Source organism: Nicotiana attenuata, chromosome 7 (genome assembly GCF_001879085.1).
Source record: "Nicotiana attenuata strain UT chromosome 7, NIATTr2, whole genome shotgun sequence".
Lineage (NCBI taxonomy): Eukaryota > Viridiplantae > Streptophyta > Magnoliopsida > Solanales > Solanaceae > Nicotiana > Nicotiana attenuata.
The window spans coordinates 91,377,914-91,401,268 of NC_031995.1; the positions used below are offsets into that span (position 1 = coordinate 91,377,914).

The window sequence follows — 23,355 nt, forward strand, 5'->3', positions numbered from 1 at the left end:
TTTTTCCTTTTAAACACTAGCTCAACCTTTCTCCCCTTGAATACCGAGCTTTGGGTTCGAACTCGTCATATGCTCCTAGTTAACACACATCACGACTCTCTCCACTGAACCAATTCACCGGGGCCCCAAACAATATTCATATACAAACAACTTTCGCATCCATTATCCAAAAGGACATCCATATCAACTAAACCAAGATAACATTCATATCAGTTAAACATATCAAACCCTCGACATGTCAAATATGATTGTGAATTCACCAAAAACATATAGTTTTGCGCATAATAGTCATCCATAAACTAAGTTAATTAAGTTTTTCACAAAAATATCTAGCAAAATACCACCTGTTTTGTACACAACCATCCATAAAAAATATAACTAGCCAAATGATGATCTGCCCAACTTTTGCTAAATTTCAGAATTTGGTACAGGACTCCTTTCCCATTTGGCGCCATCTTCTTTCTCTTTTTTCTTGCTTCATCTTGGAGCTGGCTAAGTGTAAGTGCGACTTTCCTCTTCCAAGTTGTCTTAGTTGGTGAGTAAGGCAAGTTTGTTGGCATAGACACTCCATCTGCACCCCCAGTAAATAGGATCCTTCTTGTCCTAGTTAGTAGTCTTGCTTTCAATCTTTCTTGCCTTAAGTATTGACTGTGACTCAGAGATGATTTGTGGCCTCGACGGTGGATCTTCCTCATCACCAATATTTGGACCATAGGCTTGTGATTGTTATGTTGTGACTTGAGAAGAGTAATCAGATTGTTGTGTCTGTGCTTCAGTTTCTGATTCAAAGTCCAACCAATCATCTTCAGTACTAAGAGTCGATATTGTACTATCCTTTTGCTTCCTTTTACTTGATATTGTAATCTCTCCATCATTTTGCCCTGCCATCCAAAGAATGTGTTAATAAGAATTTGTCATACTTTAAAATTTCATTATAAGTTTGTTTTACCTTGAAACAAGTCCTAGAATTATGGTTCTCTCTGCTATATTTGTTGCATGTCATCACGGTTCCTTTTCTTGAATTACTCCACTCTCCCTTCCTCTTCCTTGCTTCATCGGGTTCTCTATTTCTTTTTACAATGTCTACCCACAGTCTTGAAAATTTCAGGTGGTTCCATTGCTTAGCTAGGATCAATTTTCCAGAATTTTATACCACCCCTAACTGGTTGAAACTTGTGCTTGTAAGTCAAGGAATATGCTTCTTTGATATAGTACCAATGAATTTATGCCTTAGGATCACCCTTCAGAAGTAAGAAATAAAACTAATTAGATAACTTGAAAAATATAAGGTTAAAAAAGAAAATTAAATTATAATATTTCATACCCAATCATATATTATATCTTTGATATCATAGGGGTAAGAGATCCCAGAAAGTTGCCATAATCTACAAGTGCAATTTCTATGTTCAAGATCCACAGTATGTCTATCATCACCTTCTGCGATTTCATATCCAAAGTCATCATTAAACTCAACCTTGCAATAATGAACTATTTCCCTATAGTTATTGTAAAGTATCACTTGGACGAAAGTCATCTTTCCATTTTCTGACAAAATAGATACAAGGAGTCAAAAGAAAATATAAGAAAATTAACATTATATAAAACAGAAGTAGAACATTTCATAATAACTAGCCATTACCTGATTTTATCTTCATTGATAGCCAAAAGATTCATAACCTTTGTCCTAATCTCCTCGAGTATTTTGATAATTGGCATATGTCTAGCTTCAAGAATCCATGCATTAAACGACTCAGTAAAATTATTGTCGACCATCGTATTTTTACACCGAGTGTAAAAATATGCTCTACACCAAGAATGGGAGGATAATGCAGGAGATATTTGGCACCAGAAGCATCATCATCCTCACATAGCTCACTCATCCTTTTTAGTTGATCTTTGAAATCTTCTTCATAAGTGTTCTAAGTACACCACACAACTACTCTTCATTTATCCACTTTTCCACTTCTTCTGCCAATTTGCCTCAATATGTCTTGCGCAATACCTATGATGAGCTTTAGGAAGTATATTCTCCATAGCATCAATTAACCCCTACGATAAAATAAGAACAAACAGTCAGAAAAGGTAAAATATTAAGTGTATAAAAGAGAACAACAGAAATTAGAGATGAAAGTTGTAGTGTTTACCTTTTGCATATCCGAGATGAAAGTCACTCCTTGTCCATCAATTAGCTCCAGAGAAAGCTTCAAACACTCTAAAAACAAATGCAAGTCCTGGCAGTTTTCTTGTTTACCACAGCCCATGCAAAAGGATAAAATTAGTTCATATAATCTTGACCAATAGTCGCTAGCAACTGACCATTAGAAAGGTACCATCCAGTCCAATCAGTGGTCTCGAGCCACTTTTTCACCCATTTTTCAATGCATTGAAGTATATGTACATCCTTAAGAACTTTATTTTCCCTTCTTCAAGAGCATCCTTTGATAAATTGATCAGAACATCACTATTAGGATTAGATTGCCTTACTCTTTGACAATATGCCTCAACTTTGTTGTAGTCATCAACAAAACTTCCCTCCACTTCTTAAGAGCCAACCCCTTGGCCCTTTTGAGATTACTTTTGGACACCTTTAAATCAAAACTAGTCTCCAACTCAGCTTTCATATCCTTTAACTTGTACTTAGAATTGTACTGCACCTTTCTCAAAAATAATTGAGCCAAAGTATTCTGACCAGCCCTAGGATTTTTGAAACGTGTATCACACGTATGTTCATCTCTAAGTGTTTTGATTCTAATGGTAGGACACTTCGCATCATTTGAAATATACAGTCTAAAAGGGCAGCCTTCAACACACTTGTAACTAGCCCTAGTTGTATCGTTTTGAGCAACTTCAACACTCTTTTATTTACCAATGATAGAAGTTTACTGCCTTTTAGCTTCTACAATATCCTTAAATGTCATACTTAGCTCTAACTCCTTGAAACGTTCCAACTTATCAGTTACAACCATCTTCTTTTCTTTGATAATACCACCAAGTTCTATAGAATGACCATCAAAACTATATGATTCATCAAAGTCACTTCCCCCAAGACTATTTTCACATTCAAAAGCTACATCAATGTCTACAGAATATGTCTCTGTATGATGAGTAATATTTTGAGCAAACACCTTTAGACTCACCAACAATAAAGAAATTAATCACCTCGAAGTTCTTTAGAAAAAAAGTACTGAAGAGTCATCACACCTTCGTCATCAGTTCCCAGGTAGTACCTCCCCGAAGGTCCGGTCACTAAAAAATTGTTTTATATAGCTAAACCCTAACTTTTTTGTAAGCAGTTTTTTGAAAAGATCGGGCTCGGAATTATTGGAAGAATTCTTAACTTCGGAAGAACAAGTTCTTTCTTTGACTTTCCCACGAGCTTCTTCTAGTTTATGGGGAGTATATAGAAGTCGGATTTGGTATTTGGATATTTTTTGTATCAATGATCTGGCTACTTTAGCTCTTGCTCAAAAAGACATTAAGAGAGGTTTAGCCTATTCCACAATGTCTCAATTGGGTTATATGATGCTAGCTCTTGAAATAAAATCATATTTAACCAGATAAGAGACATAACCAGAAAAAGTGTGCACCAACATCTTGTTATATACTATCTTAGGGGAAAAGATTCAGTTACCCCCATAGTGAAACATCAAGTCCACTTTATCAATCATCTTCAACGGACTTCACATGCAAAGGCATAGAAAAAGATACAAGAAGGGACTACATCAGTACATATAAAGTCATATTCAACTGCAGACCAAAAAAAAATTACAGATACTGTCCAAGACCTAAACCCGACAAAACCGTCAAAATTTTCAACATTATTGACTGTATTTTGTTCTTTAGTGTATTAAAATACAAAAAGATATCATAAACAACATCACTCTTTAATAAATTCTAACATAGCATAGTCAATCCCTACATATGAAACACACAAGAAAAAATTTGAACTCACATATATAACACACAAAGAAAGCATAAAATAGTCATACCTTAGTCGAGACTAGCGGAAAATAGACAGGCATACACCCTTCGGTCAAAAATCCCTCAAAGATGGAAACCCTACTTGTGAAAATAAGGAGAGAAGCTTGAGTGAATAGAAATAGAAATAAAAATATACGGATATGAAGGGAATAACTAGTGGGGTCATCTAGAAATAAGGGTGGGTCGAGTCATAATGGATCGGGTTAGTAGATTTTGGTTGGGTCCGGTTATTAATTATTTAAGAAAGACAAAATAGTGGGTTACGTTTAATTAAGGGCATGAATGAGCAAGTATTGGATTATCTGTGCCAAACTAATAACGACGGACATATCTATCCTAATTCGCATAGTTCACTGGCATATCTGGCCCTTTTCCGTTTTTTCCTGCTATTTTTCTTTTCTTGTCTTTTTCGGGTCAAGGATTTTCCAATCTTTTAAGAAGAATTAATCCGATTAGCCGCTCACCCATTCGCTTAAACGGAAAATACCCAGTTGAGGTATAATATATGTACATATGTGTATGATCGTGTATAATCAATATAGTATATGTATATGGTTAGAAAAAGTAAATAACGAACATGGCATGCTATTTGTGTAAAGATCGCATCTTTTACAAAGGAGAAAGGGGTTTCAACAACGACACAACAACAACAAACCCAGTATAATCCCATGAGTAGGACTTAAGGAGGTCATTGTATAAGTACGGGAGGGGGGGGGGTGGTGAATAGCCTATTTAAAATTTGTATTATAAGTAGTTTACTAGTTTACCAATTAGTCGACTAGAGATAAGAACAGGAAAATAGTAATGCAGGAAATAAAGACACCAAAATTTTATAAAGGTTTGAATTCAATGTGAATCCTACTCCAGTCCCCTTAGGTTGCAAGGGTGTTCTCTTTCAGCGATCGAAGTTTCTTGAGTACAGAATGGTTGATGTAGCTTTACACCAACAGTTTGATATCTTGTCACTTTTCTCTTCTTGATATAATGCCTCACCAGTGTTTGTCTCTTTTCTTCTCTAACTAATTACACAGCAGATCTAAAAGAACTACAATGCTTGTTTGGAGTAGAACAAAAGGAGTGGTAATGGTTCGTTCAAAGTATGTCTTCTTCGAGTCTGGAACATATGTATATATATACTTCGTGAGGCCTTCTTGATTCATGAATCTTGAGAGATTGCAAACCCAAGGGAGTTGATCCTTGAAAGGAATTATAGATTGATTCTTCCCAAGAAGAAAGTTAAGTTTCCGTTGATCTTCCTTGATTTGTGATCTTGATGAGCTTTTCATCCGCTAGGCATATCTTTTTGTTACTTGAGTGATTTGCAATAGATCCCTTGATTTCTGGCTTCAACGATCTCCAGTGCATCCCTTTGCGATCTCGTTTCTCTTTGATTTGGGACCTTCCAGTAATAGCTTCCGTCAATCATTTATAGAATCATTGATTGATTCTTCTTTCGGATCTCCGCTGCTTCTTCCTTTTTCATCCCTATTATTTTACTTGCGTTGCTTTTAGAGCTCCCGTTAATAGATTGTTTCCTTAATCTATTCTTGAATGATATTGCTTCTTGATTCCTTTGTTTTATTCATTGTGATCCTGCACCAAATGTGATATATTTTTTTGCATCATCGAAACTCATAATTAACAATCTTCCCCTTTTTGATGATGACAAAAAAATAATATATAAATAATAGTTTACTTCCCTGTAGTCGACTCCCCAGCAGCAGGTGCTGCATATTCAATTGACTCCCGCTGAACAGGTGTTGCATATACTTTAGTCGACTCCCCTTTAACAAGAGTTGCTAACTATCTCTCATGCAATGTACAACTTCTTTCTCCCCCTTTTGACATCAGCAAAGAGGGGTTATGCATATATATAAATTATGGGCAAATAAAGCACAAACAGACACATTTTAGGCAAATATTTGCAAATTATAGGCATGCAGAGTTTAGAAAAAATAAGAAAAATATCCAGCGACTTGTTATTCAGTCCAAAATAGCAAAATAGCAAAAAGAGATTGTTTGAAACTTCCAGAACTAACGACGCAAGAAATAAGTAAGAGTGTTTAAAATCGCCTCCTTCAGACGTTCAAAGCTGGCATTGGCTGAAACTATCACCCCATCAATAATGTCATGTACTTCCTTGAAGGCTTTGACTACATTTTCTCCAAGTTTGAGAATTTTAACCCTTATCTTTGAAATATCGGACCCAGTCTCTTTGGAGATCGCGTGGATGTCCCCAACAGTGGATTGATTGCAGCAAGAAGGTCCTTAATGATGGTCAATTTGTTGTTAATAGCAGTCACTTTCTCCATAAGGCTAGGATCACTTACACTATGATGGGAAACAGAGGCTTTGATCTTGGAATCAGGCTGAACGTCCTTAACTTCACCTTCCTGTTTCTTCACCCAGGAACTCTTAGCCCACACATACCCTGTACTAGCAAAAGCTCTAGAGTTGTAGGACTTTGAAACAGAGACAAAGGGGTATTCTGAGATAGAGATGTTGTGGGCTTCCAAAATGTGGGTGATAGCCATACCATAGGAAAAATTGGTGGGATCATCAGCACTCTCAATCATGAAGTTTATGAACCCCATGAGGATAGGTTAACATTTAGTTTGGTCATAAGACAGTAGACAAGAGAGGTATCTCATTGAGAGAAGGTGGAGAATAATCCAGTACGAGGAAGAAGAGTAGTTGCAACAATGTGGACCTTTTTCTCCTATTTGGTGAGAGTGGTCTGATAGTTCTGCCTGAAAAGAGGCAAACCCTTCTCAGTGGTCAGACCTAGGTCTACTTGTTCTAGGGGCTGAGAAAAGAGTTTTCCCTTGGAACGAGTACTTTTTCTAGTAGAGGCAGACGAATTCTTGGAATGTTTAGACATTGAAAGTTTTTTAGGAAGGGTTTGAGGATTTTGAGGAGGGCTTCTGAGTGATAGGAACAATGAAGACATAGAAGAGTGGTTCAAGGGATTAAAAGGAAGGGATTTTGACGGTTGAGTGCAGGAAAAGAAAGGGTGTCAATGAAGGGTCATGATGATTTTCTTTTTTTTTTCTTGAAAGCTGCGACTGGTGGGAAAAGAGAGGGAAATCTAAGGCGCTAAATTAATGCATACTTACAGAAAGAATAAGATTAAAACATTAGGCACACAAGAATACACATAGGTCCTAATTTTTATGATCAAGCGAAATAATACCAAGTAGTTCTCTTAGGGAGAAAAATCTAGCTTCAAGTAAAGGCTTAGTGAAAATGTCTGTTAATTGATCAGTGGTGCCAATAAATGATACTTCTATATCTCTCTTGGGGATATGATTTCTAATGAAATGATGTTTGATGTCTATATGTTTAGCCCTAGAATGATGCACAGGATTCTTTGAGAGACATATAGCACTAGAATTATCACAAAATATTTGAATAGGTTTAAAAAATAGTTCATAGTCACCCAATTGATGAGACATCCACAATAACTGTGCACAACATTGCCTAATGGCAATATATTCTGCCTCCGTATTGAATAATGCAACTGAGCCTTATTTCTTACTGTTCCATGATATTAATGCCTTTCCCAGTAATTGACATGTTCTGCTAGTGCTTTTTCAATCTTCCTTATCACCTGCAAGATCAACATCTGAAAAACCTTCAGCTTAAAATTGTTAGAACATGGGTACCATAGTCCATAAGAAATAGTTCTGATGAGATAACGATTATTCTCTTTACTGCAGTCAGATACGATTCCTTAGGAGCTGACTGAACCTGGCATATTTACACAAACTAAACATAATATCTGGTCGGCTGGCAGTCAAGTAAATCAAGGAGCCAATCATTCCACGATATTTAGTTTCATCAACTGGATTTCCTTTTTTGTCCTTGTCAAGATTTGTTGACGAGCTCATTGGCATACCAATTGCTTTAGCACTGCTCATGCCAAACTTCTGAACTAACTCCTTTGTATATATCATGTGATACACAAACGTTCCTTCTTTAGATTGTTGAATTGGAAGTCCAAGGAAAAACGTAAGCTCTCCCATCATGCTCATTTCAAACTCACTTTGCATAAGACCAACGAATTCTCTTGTAAACCCATGATCAAGTAGAAATGAACTAAGCCTTTCGTACCAGGCTCGTGGAGCTTGTTTGAGTCCATACAGAGCTTTAGTCAACTTATGCACATGGTAAGAGAATTTTGAGTCTTCAAACCAGGAGGTTTTTTTTACATATACCTCCTCATCAATAAAGCCATTCAAAAAGGCACTTTTGACGTCCATTGAAAAAGTCTAGATCGTTTGAAGGATGCGTATGCAAGAAGATTCTGTATAGATTCTAGTCGAGCTACTGGTGCGAAGATTTCATCGTAGTCAAATCTTTCCTATTGTGAGTAGCCTTGAGCTACTAATCTGGCTTTATTTCTCATAACCTTTCCATCTTCATTGAGCTTGTTTCTGAAAACCCATTTTGTTCCAACTACAATAGCATCTGCAGGCTTAGGTAGTAGTTCCCAGACTTTATTCTTATCAAATTGATCGATTTCTTCCTACATTGCTTGTACCCAGTTAGAGTCTTTTAGGGCTTCATCAACCTTCTTTGGTTCAATTTGGGAAATGAGTGCTACATTTGCCTTTTTCTTGAGAGCTCCCCTGATTTTCATTCATTCGCTTGGATCTCCTATGATAAAATTTTGGGGATATTCCGGTTCATTTCTACACTCATTTGGATGTGTTGCAATTGTATAAGTAGTTGACTCCTTCTGTGATTCTGGTTGACTGTTAACAGGCTCATTAGTTGATTCTGTGACACCGTCTATCTTATCAGTCGACTTATGAGGTTTGCTTGACCGTGATGTTTCTTGACTGATATCTTTATCACCTGTAATAATTCCTTTCTCGGCTGTAGTATTATTTTCATTGAATATGACATGTAATGATTCTTCTATAGATAAAGTGTGTTTATTATAAACTCTAAAAGATCTACTGTTTACGGAATAACCCAGAAAAATACCTTCTTCACTTTTTGGATTAAATTTTCCAAGATTGTCCTTACCATTATTATGGATAAGACACTTGCTGCCAAAAAGGATGGAAATAACCTATGTTGGGCCGTTTACCTTTCCATAGTTCATATGAAGTCTTCTTCAAGATAGGTCTTATAAGACATCTGTTGAGAATGTCGTAGGCTTTGCTTACTGCTTCTGTCCAAAAATGATTTGGCAAGGAGTATTCTAATATCATTGTTCTGGCCATATCTTGTAGGGTTCTATTTTTCCACTCAAGTACTCCCTTCTGTTGAGGTGATCTTGGAGTTGAGAAGTTGTGAGTATATCCTTAATCATTTCAGAAATCTTCAAATGCTCTGCTTTCGAATTCTCCTCCATGATCACTTTGAATGGTTGTAATAAGGTACCCCTTTTCTCTTTCAACTCTCTTACAGAAAATCTCAAAGTTTTTTCAAAGCTTCATCTTTGTGAGATAAGAAAATCACCCATGTAAAACGTGAATAGTCATCAACAATAACAAAAGCATATCATTTTCCTCCTATGCTAGCAGTTTTGGTGGGTCTAAACAAATTCATATGGAGCAATTGTAAAGGCTTGGTGGCAGACACAATATTTTTATTTTTGAAGGAGTTTCTGATTTGTTTACCAATTTGACATCATCATATACATGATTTCTAGAAAAGTTGAGTTTAGGAAGACCAATAACTAAATTATTCTTGGAGAGTTTCTCAATAAGATGCATGCTTGCATGACCAAGTTTCTTATGTCACAACCATGGATCATCAGATATAGATGCTAAGAAGACGTGACTATCTAGATTTTCACAACCATCAAGAATATAATCATTTCCATACATTTTCCCTGGGAGTATTATTTTACCTGTCTCGTCTTCAATGGCACAACCTGTTTTCTTAAATTTAACTTCGTACCCTGAATCACATAGCTGACTTATACCCAGGAGATTGTAGTTGAGTCCATCTACAAGATACACTTTAGTAATATCACAATTGTTATTGAATGGAACTGTGTCAGTGCCAACTATCTTTCCTTTTGAGTCATCGCCAAATTTGACACTTCCCCCATTTATCTTTGTAACTTCTTTGAACATGCTTTTGTCAGATGTCATGTGACTGGAACACACACTCTCTAAGTACCATTTTCCTTTGTGGCTCTTCCTGTCGTGTTCCTGCAAAACAAAATTATCACTTTTTTTAGGTACCCAAGCTTGCTTAGGTCCTTGTTGGTTAGTTCTACTAAGATCAGAATTGTTTTTGGGTTCCCAAATCCATCCTGAAACATTAGATTTACGAAATCAACAGAAAGAATATTTATGTTCACTTTTATTACAGTAGTGACACATAGGGGCTAATCCATTTTTTGATCTACCACTTATGTTAGTACTTATGGACTCAGTTCTAATCGGTCTTTTTCCAATTGACTTGTAAGTCGCTTGGTTAGACTTGACGGAACTGTGACTGGTGGACTTGCGCATGCCATTAAGTTGCATTTGCAATTCCTAAACTTCATCTTGAAGTACCTCTTTTTCAATTTCACATACTTCAAGCTTGAGTTTCCTGTCTTTCTTTTACCTATTGAGTCTCCTTAGTTCATTCATTATTTTTTGAGACCCTTTTAGAGTAAGTTCAAGAATATCCTGCAATTCGTTACATCTATCAAGTTATAAGATCTTACCTCTCTTGTTTCACCTCGTGCTGTGAAACAATTTTCATTATCATCTTTGCATTCATCGTCTGATGCATCTTCATTGGTCCAGCAGCCGGAGTATTTGTTCATGTCATTTTCCAGAATGGTCATGAAGCATAGATTTGCTATTTCCTCGTGTTCCAAACTGTCTTCATCACTCCAGATTCCAAAAGATTTATTTTTATTGAAACCTCTAGAAACCTTTCTTTTAAGATTTGGGCATTTAGCTTGAACATGCCCATATCTTCCACACTCAGAACATTTTCCATCATTCTTGTCTTGTTCATTGTATTGCCTGGTTCGCTTGGGGGGAGTCCTACCTCTTCGTGTGTTCCTGTATCTTCTCATTAAACCATCTATGTTTCTTGATACCATGGCAATCTCTTCTTCAAGAGATTTTGGGTCATCAATATCATTTTCTGGTCTTTCAGTTGTACCTTTGAAGGCTACTGTTTTCTTCTTTTCATCCTAGTTTGTTTTCTTGAGGTGAGTTTTCTCGAATACTATAAGATCTCCTCGAAGCTCATCATTTGAAAGTTTGTTTAGATCTTGTGATTCGAGTGCAACTACTTTTGTCTGCCAAGTGGTAGGTTGGCTCCTTAGAATTTTCCGAACTTGATCACCACTTTAGCATGGTTTACCAAAGCTTTTAGATCTCTAATAATTTTGCTGAACCTTGCAAACATTTCCTCAATGGATTCTCCTTCTTTCATCTAGAAGAGTTCATAGTCATGAACCAACATGTTGATGTGAGTTTCTTTCACTTTGCTGGTTCCTTCATAAGTAACTTCTAGTTTATCCCACATTTCTTTGACTGTATCACAACTTGAGATTTTTTCATATTCCTCTCCAGTTATAGCATTATAGAGTAAATTTCGTGCTTTAGCATTAACCTGAACAATTGCCATTTGCTCGTCTATGTACTCATCTATATCTTCTGGATCAGCAGGTGGTTGAGTTGTTACTGGCAGTGGATAATTCCCCTTTTTGATAACTCGCCATACTTTGACATCATAGGATTTTGCATATATTTCCACACGCACTTTCCAGTGAGAAAAGTGTTGTCCATTCAAATACGGTGGCCTAACTTGCGATGTTCCTTCTTGAAAGAGTGCTCCAACAATTACTTGATTTGCCATGATCTTTTCTCACAAGCTGTTAAGCAAAAAGTGTGAGACTAGCTCTGATACCAATTGAAAGTACAAGAGGAGGGGGGGGGCTTTGAATTGCCTATTTAAAATTTGTATTATAAGTAGTTGACTAGTTTACCAATTAGTCAATTAGAGATAAGAACAGGAAAATAGTAATGCAGGAAATAAAGACACCAGAATTTTATACTGGTTCGGATTCAATGTGAATGCTGCTCCAGTACCCTTGGGTTGCAATGGTGTTCTCTTTCAGTGATCAAAGTTTCTTGAGTACGGAATGGTTGATGTAGCATTACACCAACAGTTTGATCTCTATGTCACTTTTCTCTTCTTGATACAATGCTTCACCAGTGTTTGACTCTTTTTCTTCTCTCACTAATTACACAGCATATCTAAAAGAACTATAGTGCTTGTTTGGAGTAGAACAAAAGGAGTGGTAATGGTTCGTTCAAAGTATGTCTTCTTCAAGTCTAGAACATATGTATATATTTATACTTCGTGAGGCCTTCTTGATTCGTGAATCTTGAGAGATTGCAAACCCAAGGGAGTTGATCCTTGAAAGGAATCATAGATTGATTCTTTCTAAGAATAAAGTTAAGTTTCCATTGATCTTCCTTGATTTGTGGTCTTGACGAGTTTTTCATCCGATAGGCATATCTTTTTGTTACTTGAGTGGTTTGTGATAGATCCCTTGATTTTTGGATTCAACGATCTCCAGTACATCCATTTGCAACCTCGTTTCCCTTTGATTTTGGTGTCACGACCTGAACCATGGCATGGGCGTAACACAACACTCGGTGCCTAACTACATATGACCGAGCAAACCAACTGGGTGGCTATATCAACATGTGGTATAACTGTAAGCTGAATAGAAACACTCAACATGTTGATCTACTAATGAGTCTGTGTGAAATATCATAAATGCGGAAAGTACTGAATAGTCTGCAAATATAAACGAGTAGCCGACAAGGCTAACACATAAAAGCCTGCTAATACCTGACTGGCTGGGCTATAGTCTACGAAGCCTCTAAAGAACACTGAAATGCTAACTGTTTACCAAGACAAGGTCCCTGGTATACCTTATTAACTGAAATACTATAATGACTGAAAAAGGGAGGGATAATGCCCCGACAGACTGGGGCTCACCAATAGTTGATACGAGATGTCCTAGCAAACATAATCGTTAACCTGTAAATCGTTACCTGCATCGCGAGATGCAGGCCCCGGGCAAAAAGGGACGTCAGTACATTTGAATTGCACTGGTATGTAAAACAACTGAAGGAAAGAACTGTAAATACTGAAACTGAAACTGATAACTGATAACTGAACTAAACATAGGAAGTAAGGTTATGAATAATCCCTCTTCTGAATGATGAACCAACTGTTTATCTGAATAAATAGACTGCGGCCTCAAGCCCAACATATATATATATATTGCACAAACTGCAGCCTCGGGCCCAAGTATACATATACATAACTGCGGCCTCAGGCCCAAAAATGCATAAAGCATAAACTGCGGCCCCGAGCCCAAATACAGGTGTCCAACATTCAGGAACTTAGAATCAGGAATTGAGAATGATACCGCAATACATCATACTGAAATACTGAACCATACTGAGTTACATGATACCGGAATAATGAATAGGGCTAGACTGAGATGTGGATTCATAATAAGTTGATTTGTCATAACTGAAACTCATAGAATATTGAATGACTATGAAACTATGCCATCTAGAGAATAGAAGTTCTATGACTATTCATGGAACTAAGACATAATTACTTTCTAAGGAAACTAGTAATAGTCATAATTAATGGGACGTAGGGAGAATCATAGACATTCCCAAGCGTAAAGAGTTAGCCTCACATACCTTAACTTCCTGCTCTTGAGCGTAATACAACGTTTGTCAACCCTTTCAACTTTAATCTATAGCAATACAAGTCAAAGGGATTCTATATTAGCTATGATACTCATGTTTTGATCACTTAAGCATTTTATCAAACACTTGGTGAGAATAAAGCTTCATAGTCCTTAGTACGGTGTTTCTACACCCAATAGCCCATTCTCTTGCTCCTAAATAAATTCTAAAGTCTCAAATGGTTATAATCAACATCATTCTTTATCAACCATAAGGTAAACAACACCCTTAACCAATAATCAACAATCAACGCCCCAAATCTGTAACCGTTCATGATTTTCTATCAAATCCATCAACTCATATCTCATGAACTAGAGTCTATAATCATTAATCCAATGCTAGAATCAATTAGAGGGTGAAGCATTACCTTTTTGAAGTTCAATCCACTGGAATTCGAGTTCTAGGGTTCATTCTCTAACAATGATGTCCCAATCGAATATGTAATGATATGGAGGGTTTACCCATGTTAATAAGATGTTGGGAAATTGAAATTAACTTAGAATCACCATTAGAACTTACCTTGCATGGTGGAGGGAGCCTTGAGGAGTTAGGTTTTTGAGAGCTCTCCTTTCTAGAGCAAGATTTTGTGTTTTGGGGGTGTGGGGGACGAAATAGGGTTTTAAATGACCCCCCAAGTGCTCCCCCTGTGCACCTGAAGGCCTGATCGTGCACCTGACCACGCAAAATGGCAGTAACACTACCACAAGTGCGCGGCCGCGCACTGGGCGTGCATATTGCACACTATTTTGTAAAACGCACATAACTATTTGCACAGAGATTAGTTTGGGCTCCACAATATATCATTGCAAAGATGTTTCAAAGGCCTACAACTTTCTTGTTTTGAGTTTTCCCAAATACTTTACACATTTTCACTAAATTCTGCTACAAGATTGATTCTAAAATAACTATTTTCACTGATACTCATACCAATAGAACTTCACAAGTCTAAAATATAACATTACTACTCATTTAACACATTCACACCTAAGCCGAATTTACGGGGTGTTACATTATCTCCCCCTTGGAATCATTTGTCCTCGAATGATGGTCCTGGCTTCAACTACGACTATCTATGGACATTAAACGGGTGTGATGGTGAAATGTGAATACTGAAATATCATGAATACATGTATATCAAACTGAATGAGTACGTGATCACTGAATACTAAGCTGAGTAAATACTGAAAGACATGGAGATTATAATATAAGGTCTAAATGGAAAGGTTAATTACCTTCCACATTTTCCGTTTGCTCTTCAAAGACATGGGGATATCTGGACTTCATGTCCTCTTCGTCTTCCCACATAGCCTTTTCAATATTTTGATTCCTCCAAAGCACTTTTACCGAAGCAATTTCCTTAATTCTGAGCTTGCGGATTTGACGATCAAGAATAGCCACTAGAATTTCTTCGTAAGTCAAGCTGTCTTTAACCCCTATAATCTCCGTAGGAACCATAAGTGATGGGTCTCCCATGAATTTCTTCAACATGGACACATGAAACACTAGGTGTACAACAGCTAATTCTTGTGGCAATTCTAACTCATAAGCCACCTGCCCGATCCTTCGTAGGATTCTATATGGCCCAATATAGCGGGGACTAAGCTTCCCCTTCTTCCCAAATCTCATAACGTTCATAGGCAAAACTTTTAGAAAAACCCAATCATCAACTTGGAACTCTACGTCTCTACGCCGCACGTTCAAATAGGACTTTTGGCGACTTTGAGCCGTTTTCAAATGCTTTTGCATCAAGTTGACTTTTTCCATAGCCTGATAGACCAAATCGGGTCCTAACAACTCCGCTTCTCTAACTTCAAACCAACCAATTTGTGATCTACACCTTTGCCCATACAAAGCTTCGTACGGTGCCATCTTGATACTAGAGTGATAGCTGTGATTATAAGCAAACTCAATGTGAGGTAGATGATCATCCCAATTACCTTTAAATCGATAACACACGCCCTCAACATATCCTCAAGAGTCTAAATGGTGCGTTCTGCCTGGCCATATGTCCGAGGATGAAAAGTGGTGCTGAGGTACACCCTCGTGCCGAATCCCTTCTGAAAGGATTTCCAAAAGTTCGTTGTGAACTGAGCACCACGATCAGATATGATGGACAAAAGAGTCCCATGCAATCGGACAATTTCTTGGATATACAACTTGGCATAATCCTCGACCGAATCTATTGTCTTCACTGGCAAGAAGTGTGCTGACTTGGTAAGTCAGTCTACAATCACCCAAATCGAATCATGCTTCCGAAATGAGCAAGGTAGACCTGTTATGAAGTCCATGTTTATCATCTCCCATTTCCAAACGGGAATTTCTATACTCTGAGTTAAACCACCAGGCCTCTGGTATTCGACTTTCACTTGCTGACAATTTGGACACTTAGCATCGGAATCTGCTATATTCTTTTTCATATCGTTCCACCAATAAATCTCCTTAAGATCATGATACATCTTTGTGGAACCTGGGTGAATAGAATACCTGGAATTGTGGGCTTCTGACATAATCAGCTCTCTGAGACCATCTACGTCTGGAACGCATATTCTGCCTCTGTACCTCAAAGTACCATCATCTCCCCCTCGTTCAAAAGTCGTAGTCTTGTGTTTGTGAATTTCCTCCTTCAACTGCAATAAGTAGGGATCACTGAACTGTTTTTCCTTCACTTCAGCTACTAAGGAGGATTCGACCCTCTTCTGGAGAACAACGCCACCATCTTCGGAGTCCAAGAGTCGAACTCCTAGACTTGCTAAGCGGTGGACTTCCTTCATCATAGTTCGCTTGTCTGCCTCAATATGAGCTAAGCTTCCCATAGAACGCCGACTGAGAGCATCAACTACAACATTTTCTTTCCCCGCATGATCGAGGATATCAATTGTCACGCCCCAAAATCCGAGGAGCGCGACCGGCACTCAACCGAGTAAACCCGACTGAGCAAGCCTGTTAGGTTTCATTCTACCAAACTAATTCATGAATAAATAGGAGATGGACTCCATTAATCAAATTCTATAAACATGTCATTAACGATTTCCATTTCCTTTTCATTAGCAACTTCATTCACAATTTTGAAGATATTACAAGTTTTATACATCATTGCCAAACATCAATATTTCTATTTTAATTCCAATACCCGACACTACCCACAACCTGTCTATGGAGCCTCTAAATACAACTGAAGAATAATATGGAAATGCCGACAACAAGGCTCCGGCTATACCTCAAATACAAAGTACATGATTCAGATGAAACAGGACCCCGAAATGAAGTGGGGCTCACCGAGTCAGCTGAAGGGATGATGTGGCACTAGCTGCGGCCAACACTGCCTGCTATAGAAACACCTACATCCATTTAAAGACGTAGCGCCCCCGGCAAAAGGGACGTTAGTGCCATCGAATAGCACTAGTATGTATATCTAAACACCATCTCATTAGAAAGAACAACCATATAAGGACAAATAAATCATAAGGATTCAACAAAAGCTTTAAACAATCACTATATCATCAAATAAAAGGAATCACACAGCTTTCACATAATTTTCATAGCTTTAGATTGGGGCTTTTACTATGTTCATCATTATTCACAATACCACCGCTTTCTTGAGCGGAGTCCGATCACGGCCCGATCGGCTAAGCTGTCTCCCCGAGACGTTACCATTATTTCATTCACACTTTCCAGTTTCAATCATCAATACATTACCACCATGTGTATATATATCATGGCGTCCGATCACGGCCCGATCGGCTAGGCCGCCTTACCGAGGCGTTTCCATTTTCCATCACTCATCTCATATCACCCTTTGTTTCTCATAAATCATTTCATAGGCACTTGGGGCCGTGGCTATCACATCATATGTTTGGCACTAGGCCATATCTCACATCGTTTTCAATTTCAATGATAGATTCGCAATTTAGACAAATATGGGCACACAATAGCATTTAGGACTGTAAGCATAAATGCGACTTCACATGGATAACACAACATATGCAACTTCAACTCAAATTTAAGGTCTAAGCATTTCAATACGTAGTTCATATCTTTAGCCCCTTTTCAAGTTATCAAGATAGCACATCGTTCATGTTGAAACACATCTTTCCCCCATACAAGGTTATATCACAAATTCACGTAAAGTATCAATCAATACAAGAACCCAAATTTCAGTCTTAACACATTTACATAAGCAACAACGGAGCTCGATTTCTAAAAGACGGGGTTTAGCCATACATACCTCAACCGAGCTTTCCTTAATCCTATAATGTTCCGGAGTGTTTGCACTTCAATCTATTTAAGCAATATAGCACAATTTAACTCATAATCAGGAAAAGATCATAATCTAGGCTCTCTTGAGCATTTTATCAAGCATTTTTAGTGTTCATTAAGACCTTATGGTTCTCTTATGCAAGATTATACTAGCCCATTACCCATTCCTCTTTATTTATAATTATCCATATTCTTCAAGAACACATGCATGCGCTGTAATCCCCCTTATCCCCATGAATTGCCTCACTAGTGATCCCTTATAGCTATGTGTAAGAATAAGAGCTAAGGTGATGAAGTCTTACCTCTTGGGATGAAGTTTTAGGCCCTTCCCTTGATTATCTTCAATGATTTAACAAGGATTCATGGAGTAACTTGATGGGAAGTGATTTCCCTCTCTTAGACCCCTCTCTCTCACTCTAGAAGTATCAGGAAAATGGCTCAAAATGAGCTATTACACCGGATATAACGACAGGGGGTCGGGTTTAAAATTTAGAAAACTGGAGCCCCGACTCAGATCTGCGATCGCATTTGTGATCGCAAAGCTGACATGCGGTCCGCAGAATGGACCGTAAAATACTCCCCAAAACCTGAAGACACTATTTGGGTATGCGACGGAAATGCGGTCCGCATACCCATTATGCGGTTGCATAATGCACCGCAAAACTGACCTTTACAAAAATCCCAAGGGGATTATGCGACGACTATGCGGTTCGCATATCGATTATGCGATCGCATAATTGACCGCATAGTTGACCTCAATTTTGCCCAACATACTGACTCACTTTGCGGCAGATATGCGGTCCGCATACCTGATATGCGACCGCATTCTAGACCGCATAATTGCACTTTTCTGGAAAACTTTGATTCTTGATTTTTAAACGCATAGATCAGTACAAAAGGGTCCGAACCGCGACTCGCAAGCTCGCCGCGAAGAATTTTACACATTCCTAACACATATTCCTAATTTGGCACTACGAGCTTTTGAGTTTTGAGTACAAGGTTTTTCACGGGGCCTTACATCAACATCATAATCTTTAAGTAATTCAAGCCACCTCCTCTGATGTAGATTCAATTCTCTTTGCTTGAAGATGTACTGGAGACTCTTGTGATCTGTAAAAATGTCAACATGCACCCCATACAAATAATGGCGCCAGATCTTAAGCGCAAATACCACAGCTTCTAATTCAAGATCATGAGTCGGATAATTCTTCTCGTGAGCCTTGAGTTGTCTCGATACATAGGCAATGACTTTACCATACTGCATTAATACACACCCAAGACCAACCCCTAAAGTATCACAATAAACAACGAACCCTTCAGTTCTTTCCGGTAGTGTCAAGACTGGAGCTGAAGTCAACCTCTTCTTTAACTCCTCAAAACTTTTCTCGCAAGCATCCAACCATTGAAACTTGACTTTCTTTTGAGTTAATCTAGTCAAAGGGGACGAGATACAAGAAAATCCCTATACGAAATGCCTATAATAGCCTGCTAGACCCAAGAAACTTCTTATATCGGATGATGAGGTAGGTCTAGGCCAATTCTTCACTGCCAATATTTTCTGAGAGTCCACCTTCACGCCCTCCCATAAGATGACATGGCCCAAAAACGCTACCGTTTTCAACCAGAATTCACACTTAGAAAATTTCGCTTATAGCTTGTGATCCTGCAGTGTCTGCAACACAATTCTGAGATGTTTTTCATGGTCAATGTTGCTACAGGAATAAATCAAGATGTCATCAATAAACACAATAACAAATAAATAAAGATAAGGCTTGAAGACCCTATTTATAAGGTCCGTGAAAGCTGCTGGTGCATTTGTTAAACCAAATGACATTACCAAAAATTCGAAATGCCCATATCGAGTCCTGAAAGCTATTTTTGGAATATCAACTTCCTTAACCTTCAACTGATGGTATCCCGATCTGAGGTCAACCTTGGAATAACACTGGGCACCCTGAAGTTGATCAAATAAATCATCTATTCTGGGAAGAGGGTACTTGTTCTCGATAGTGACTTTATTCAGCTGACGATAGTCAATGCACATGCGCAAAGACCCATCCTTCTTTCGGACAAACAAGACCGGTGCGCCCCAAGGTGAGACACTTGGCCTTATAAATCCCTTGTCTAGAAGATCTTTCAACTGGACTTTTAGCTCTTTCAAGTCTGCTGGAGCCATTCTATAAGGCGGGATAGTTATCGGCTTAGTGCCTGGAAGTAGATCGATTCCAAAGTCAATCTCTCTATCGGGAGGGATTCTAGGAAGATCTTTCGGGAATTCATTTACAATTGTTACCAACTGGAGAGTGGGAATCTGAGCATCTACATCCTTAACTCGAACCAGGTGATAGATATACCCTTTGGAGATCATCTTTCTGGCTTTAAGATAGGAAATAAACCTACCTCTAGGTGTTACTGCACCACCCTTCCATTCTAAGACTGGTTCACCGAGAAATTCAAAACTTACTATTCTGGTTCTACAGCCCATTGTGGCATAACAATACTCTAACCAATCCATTCCCATGATTACACCGAAGTCTACCATCTTCAATTCTACTAAGTCTGCTACAGTAAGACGATGATACACTTTAACTGGACATCCCCTATAGATACATCTTGCTATAACTGATTCTCCAACTGGAGTGGACACTTCAAAGGATTCACACAACTTTTCTGGTTTTATCTCGAATTTCTTAGCAATATATAGGGTTACATAAGATAGGGTGGATCCCAGATCTATAAGAGCGTAGACATCAAAAGTGAATAGTGTTAGCATACCTGTGACAATATCTCCACGAGCCTCTGTATCCTGACGGCTTGCCAGTACATACAAGTGGTTTCGACCACCGCCTGCATTACTAGACTTTGCTGCACCACGCCCTTGTTGGGCCTAAGAGTTATAAGAGGCTGCTGAATTAGTGGACTGAACTACATTGCCTCCGTTGTTTTGCTTTGCTGATGGACAATCCCTCAAGAAGTGACCCTGCTGACCGCACCCAAAGCAACCATTTATGCCCGAACGATACAACCCCGGGTGCCTCTTACCACACGTGTTGCAAATAGGGTAACCAGGGACTTTGTAGCCCACACTAGCATGTGACTGTGAGTCTGCTGCTCTAAAATTCTAGTTTTACTTGTTAAAATTTGACCTCTAAACTGGTGCACTAGCTGAATATGGAGCAGGTCCCGATTTTGATTTCTTGAAGAACCAGCGATTTCCTCCTACTTGAGATCCCCCATGGCTAAAATTTCCTGCAGACTTAGCTCTCTTGCTGAATTCCCTCTCCTTCTCTCTTTGTAGCCGTTCTTCTTCCTTCAACCTGTCTTCGTTCCCTTGAACAAAGGAAACCATCTTACTGATGGTCGTGTCATTATTCTGAGCAGCTATATTAGCATCATCAAACAAATCATCTGAAAGCCCCAACACAAACTGCCTAACTCTGGCTCTCATATCACGTACCATTTTCGGAGCATACTTGGCCAGAGAGATGAACTTGAAGTAGTAATCATTCATACCCATATCGTTCTGTCTGAGTCTCTCAAACTCCAAAGCCTTGGCTTCCAAGACCTCAATGGGTAGAAAATGCTCAAGGAACGCATCTGCAAACTCCTTCCAAGTCGTAGGAGCCGCATCCTTTCCTCGGGACTCTTCCCATGTTTCGTACCAAGTGTTAGCAACATCCTTCAGCTGGTATGCAGCAAGCTCTGCTGCCTCAGTTTCTGTAGCATGCATCACTCGAAATATCTCTGAAGCTCATCAATGAAGTTTTGCGGATCCTCATCCTTTCTGGACCCTGTGAAAATTGGAGGTTTCATGTTGAGGAATTCCCTGGACCTAGAACTACCCGCCTCATGAACAACACTTGTTCCCTACCTTTGGGCCTGAGTAGCAACAATATGGGTGAGCAATTGGATAGCTCCCCTGACATCCATGTCTAATGCATAGGGCACGGAGCCCGATGCACCCCCCCGGGCCGGAGTGTCCTCCTCTTGAGCAGCATTAGTCGAGCCCCCTGGCTAGTAGCTGAGGCCCTCCTGGTGTACTTTCTTTCTGCAGGCTTTTTTCTGAAATACGTAATTCGTATGAGTTAAAAGGATTCCTGAAAGCATAGCTCTAACTGCATGATCTAGAGTATGAAAGAAATGCAACAATGTCACGACCCGATTTCCCACCATTGGGATCGTGATGGCGCCAAACATCACACTCGCTAGGCAAGCCAACGTTAGAGTTTTATTCACCTTTTTACTTTATTTTTCATAATTTAAAATTTAACAAAACCAAATCAACGAAAATAAAAGCGAAAGTACATACTTAATTGATTATCCTAATACTACTAACAAAACCAAAACAGTTACCACCCAGAAACTGGTGTCACAACCCTCGAACTTTCTATGAATACTACAAGTAAGGGTTTGAAGGAAAAATACATCTGTCTTGAAAGAAAATAAAACAAAAATGAGGAAAACATAAGAGGGGACGACAAGGCCTGCAGGACTACCTTGGGTCTCCTGGATGAAGAATACCTGCAATCGACCTCTCGATCAGCCACAACCAGCTCCAAAATATGCACAGGAAGTGCAGAGTGCAGTATCAGTACAACCGGCCCTGTTACACCCCATGTTTTCGTACGTGAAAGCACGCCATAGGTAAATTGATGAAAGCTCGGAAATGAGATGTTACATCCCACATTTTCGAATTTAAAGTTTCGTCGTAAGTTAATCGACGCAAGTTCGGAAATGAAATTATTTTGAAATTATAAGAATTATGCTATTTTAAACAAGTGATGAGTAAATTTGTGAAGGTGAGAGGGTAAGCAAATCGAAAAAAATGAGTTTCGCCGAAGTTTGACATTTTGGGATAAAATACGGTCCGAGCTATAATATCTGGTATTTATGGACTAGTACCATATAAGGTACCACATGGCCATGATGGTAAGGTGAATAAGGTGTGTTTAAAGTGAGTAGTATTATAAATAATTTGGGATAATTCTTAATTAATTTGGATAATCGTGTAATTATTTAGTGGGATATTAATAATTAATTAAGATGATTGGTGGTTAATTTTTGGATAAGGATATCATCCTTAACGTGACAGCAGACCACCCAAATATACATGACTCTTAAGTCATTATTGAGAGGTGGCAAGACAAAAGACTAAGAAAATGTGGTTAAGCTGCCACATAAGGTGAGGCCCACATAAATTATAACAAAATATATCTCTAACAAAGAGACATCATATTAAAAGAGTTGTTGAGAAGGTGTTACTCATGCATCAAGACCCAAGAAAAATTAAACTTGTATGTTCTGTGATACATCGGTTAATTTGGAGATGGGAAAGCTTGCAACTAAATCTAGATATAGAAAA

General features: G+C 38.5%; 2 protein-coding genes across 2 annotated transcripts; both read right to left on the bottom strand.

Annotated features, from left to right (window-relative positions):
- LOC109230255 lies at positions 7,701-8,623 on the bottom strand. Its single transcript, XM_019395775.1, has 2 exons — positions 8,525-8,623; positions 7,701-8,138 (listed from the first exon to the last, which is right to left on the bottom strand). The coding sequence occupies exons 1-2, from the start codon at positions 8,621-8,623 to the stop codon at positions 7,701-7,703; spliced, it is 537 nt and encodes a 178-aa protein (XP_019251320.1).
- LOC109230257 lies at positions 14,892-16,549 on the bottom strand. Its single transcript, XM_019395776.1, has 4 exons — positions 16,221-16,549; positions 15,393-15,624; positions 14,969-15,215; positions 14,892-14,917 (listed from the first exon to the last, which is right to left on the bottom strand). The coding sequence occupies exons 1-4, from the start codon at positions 16,547-16,549 to the stop codon at positions 14,892-14,894; spliced, it is 834 nt and encodes a 277-aa protein (XP_019251321.1).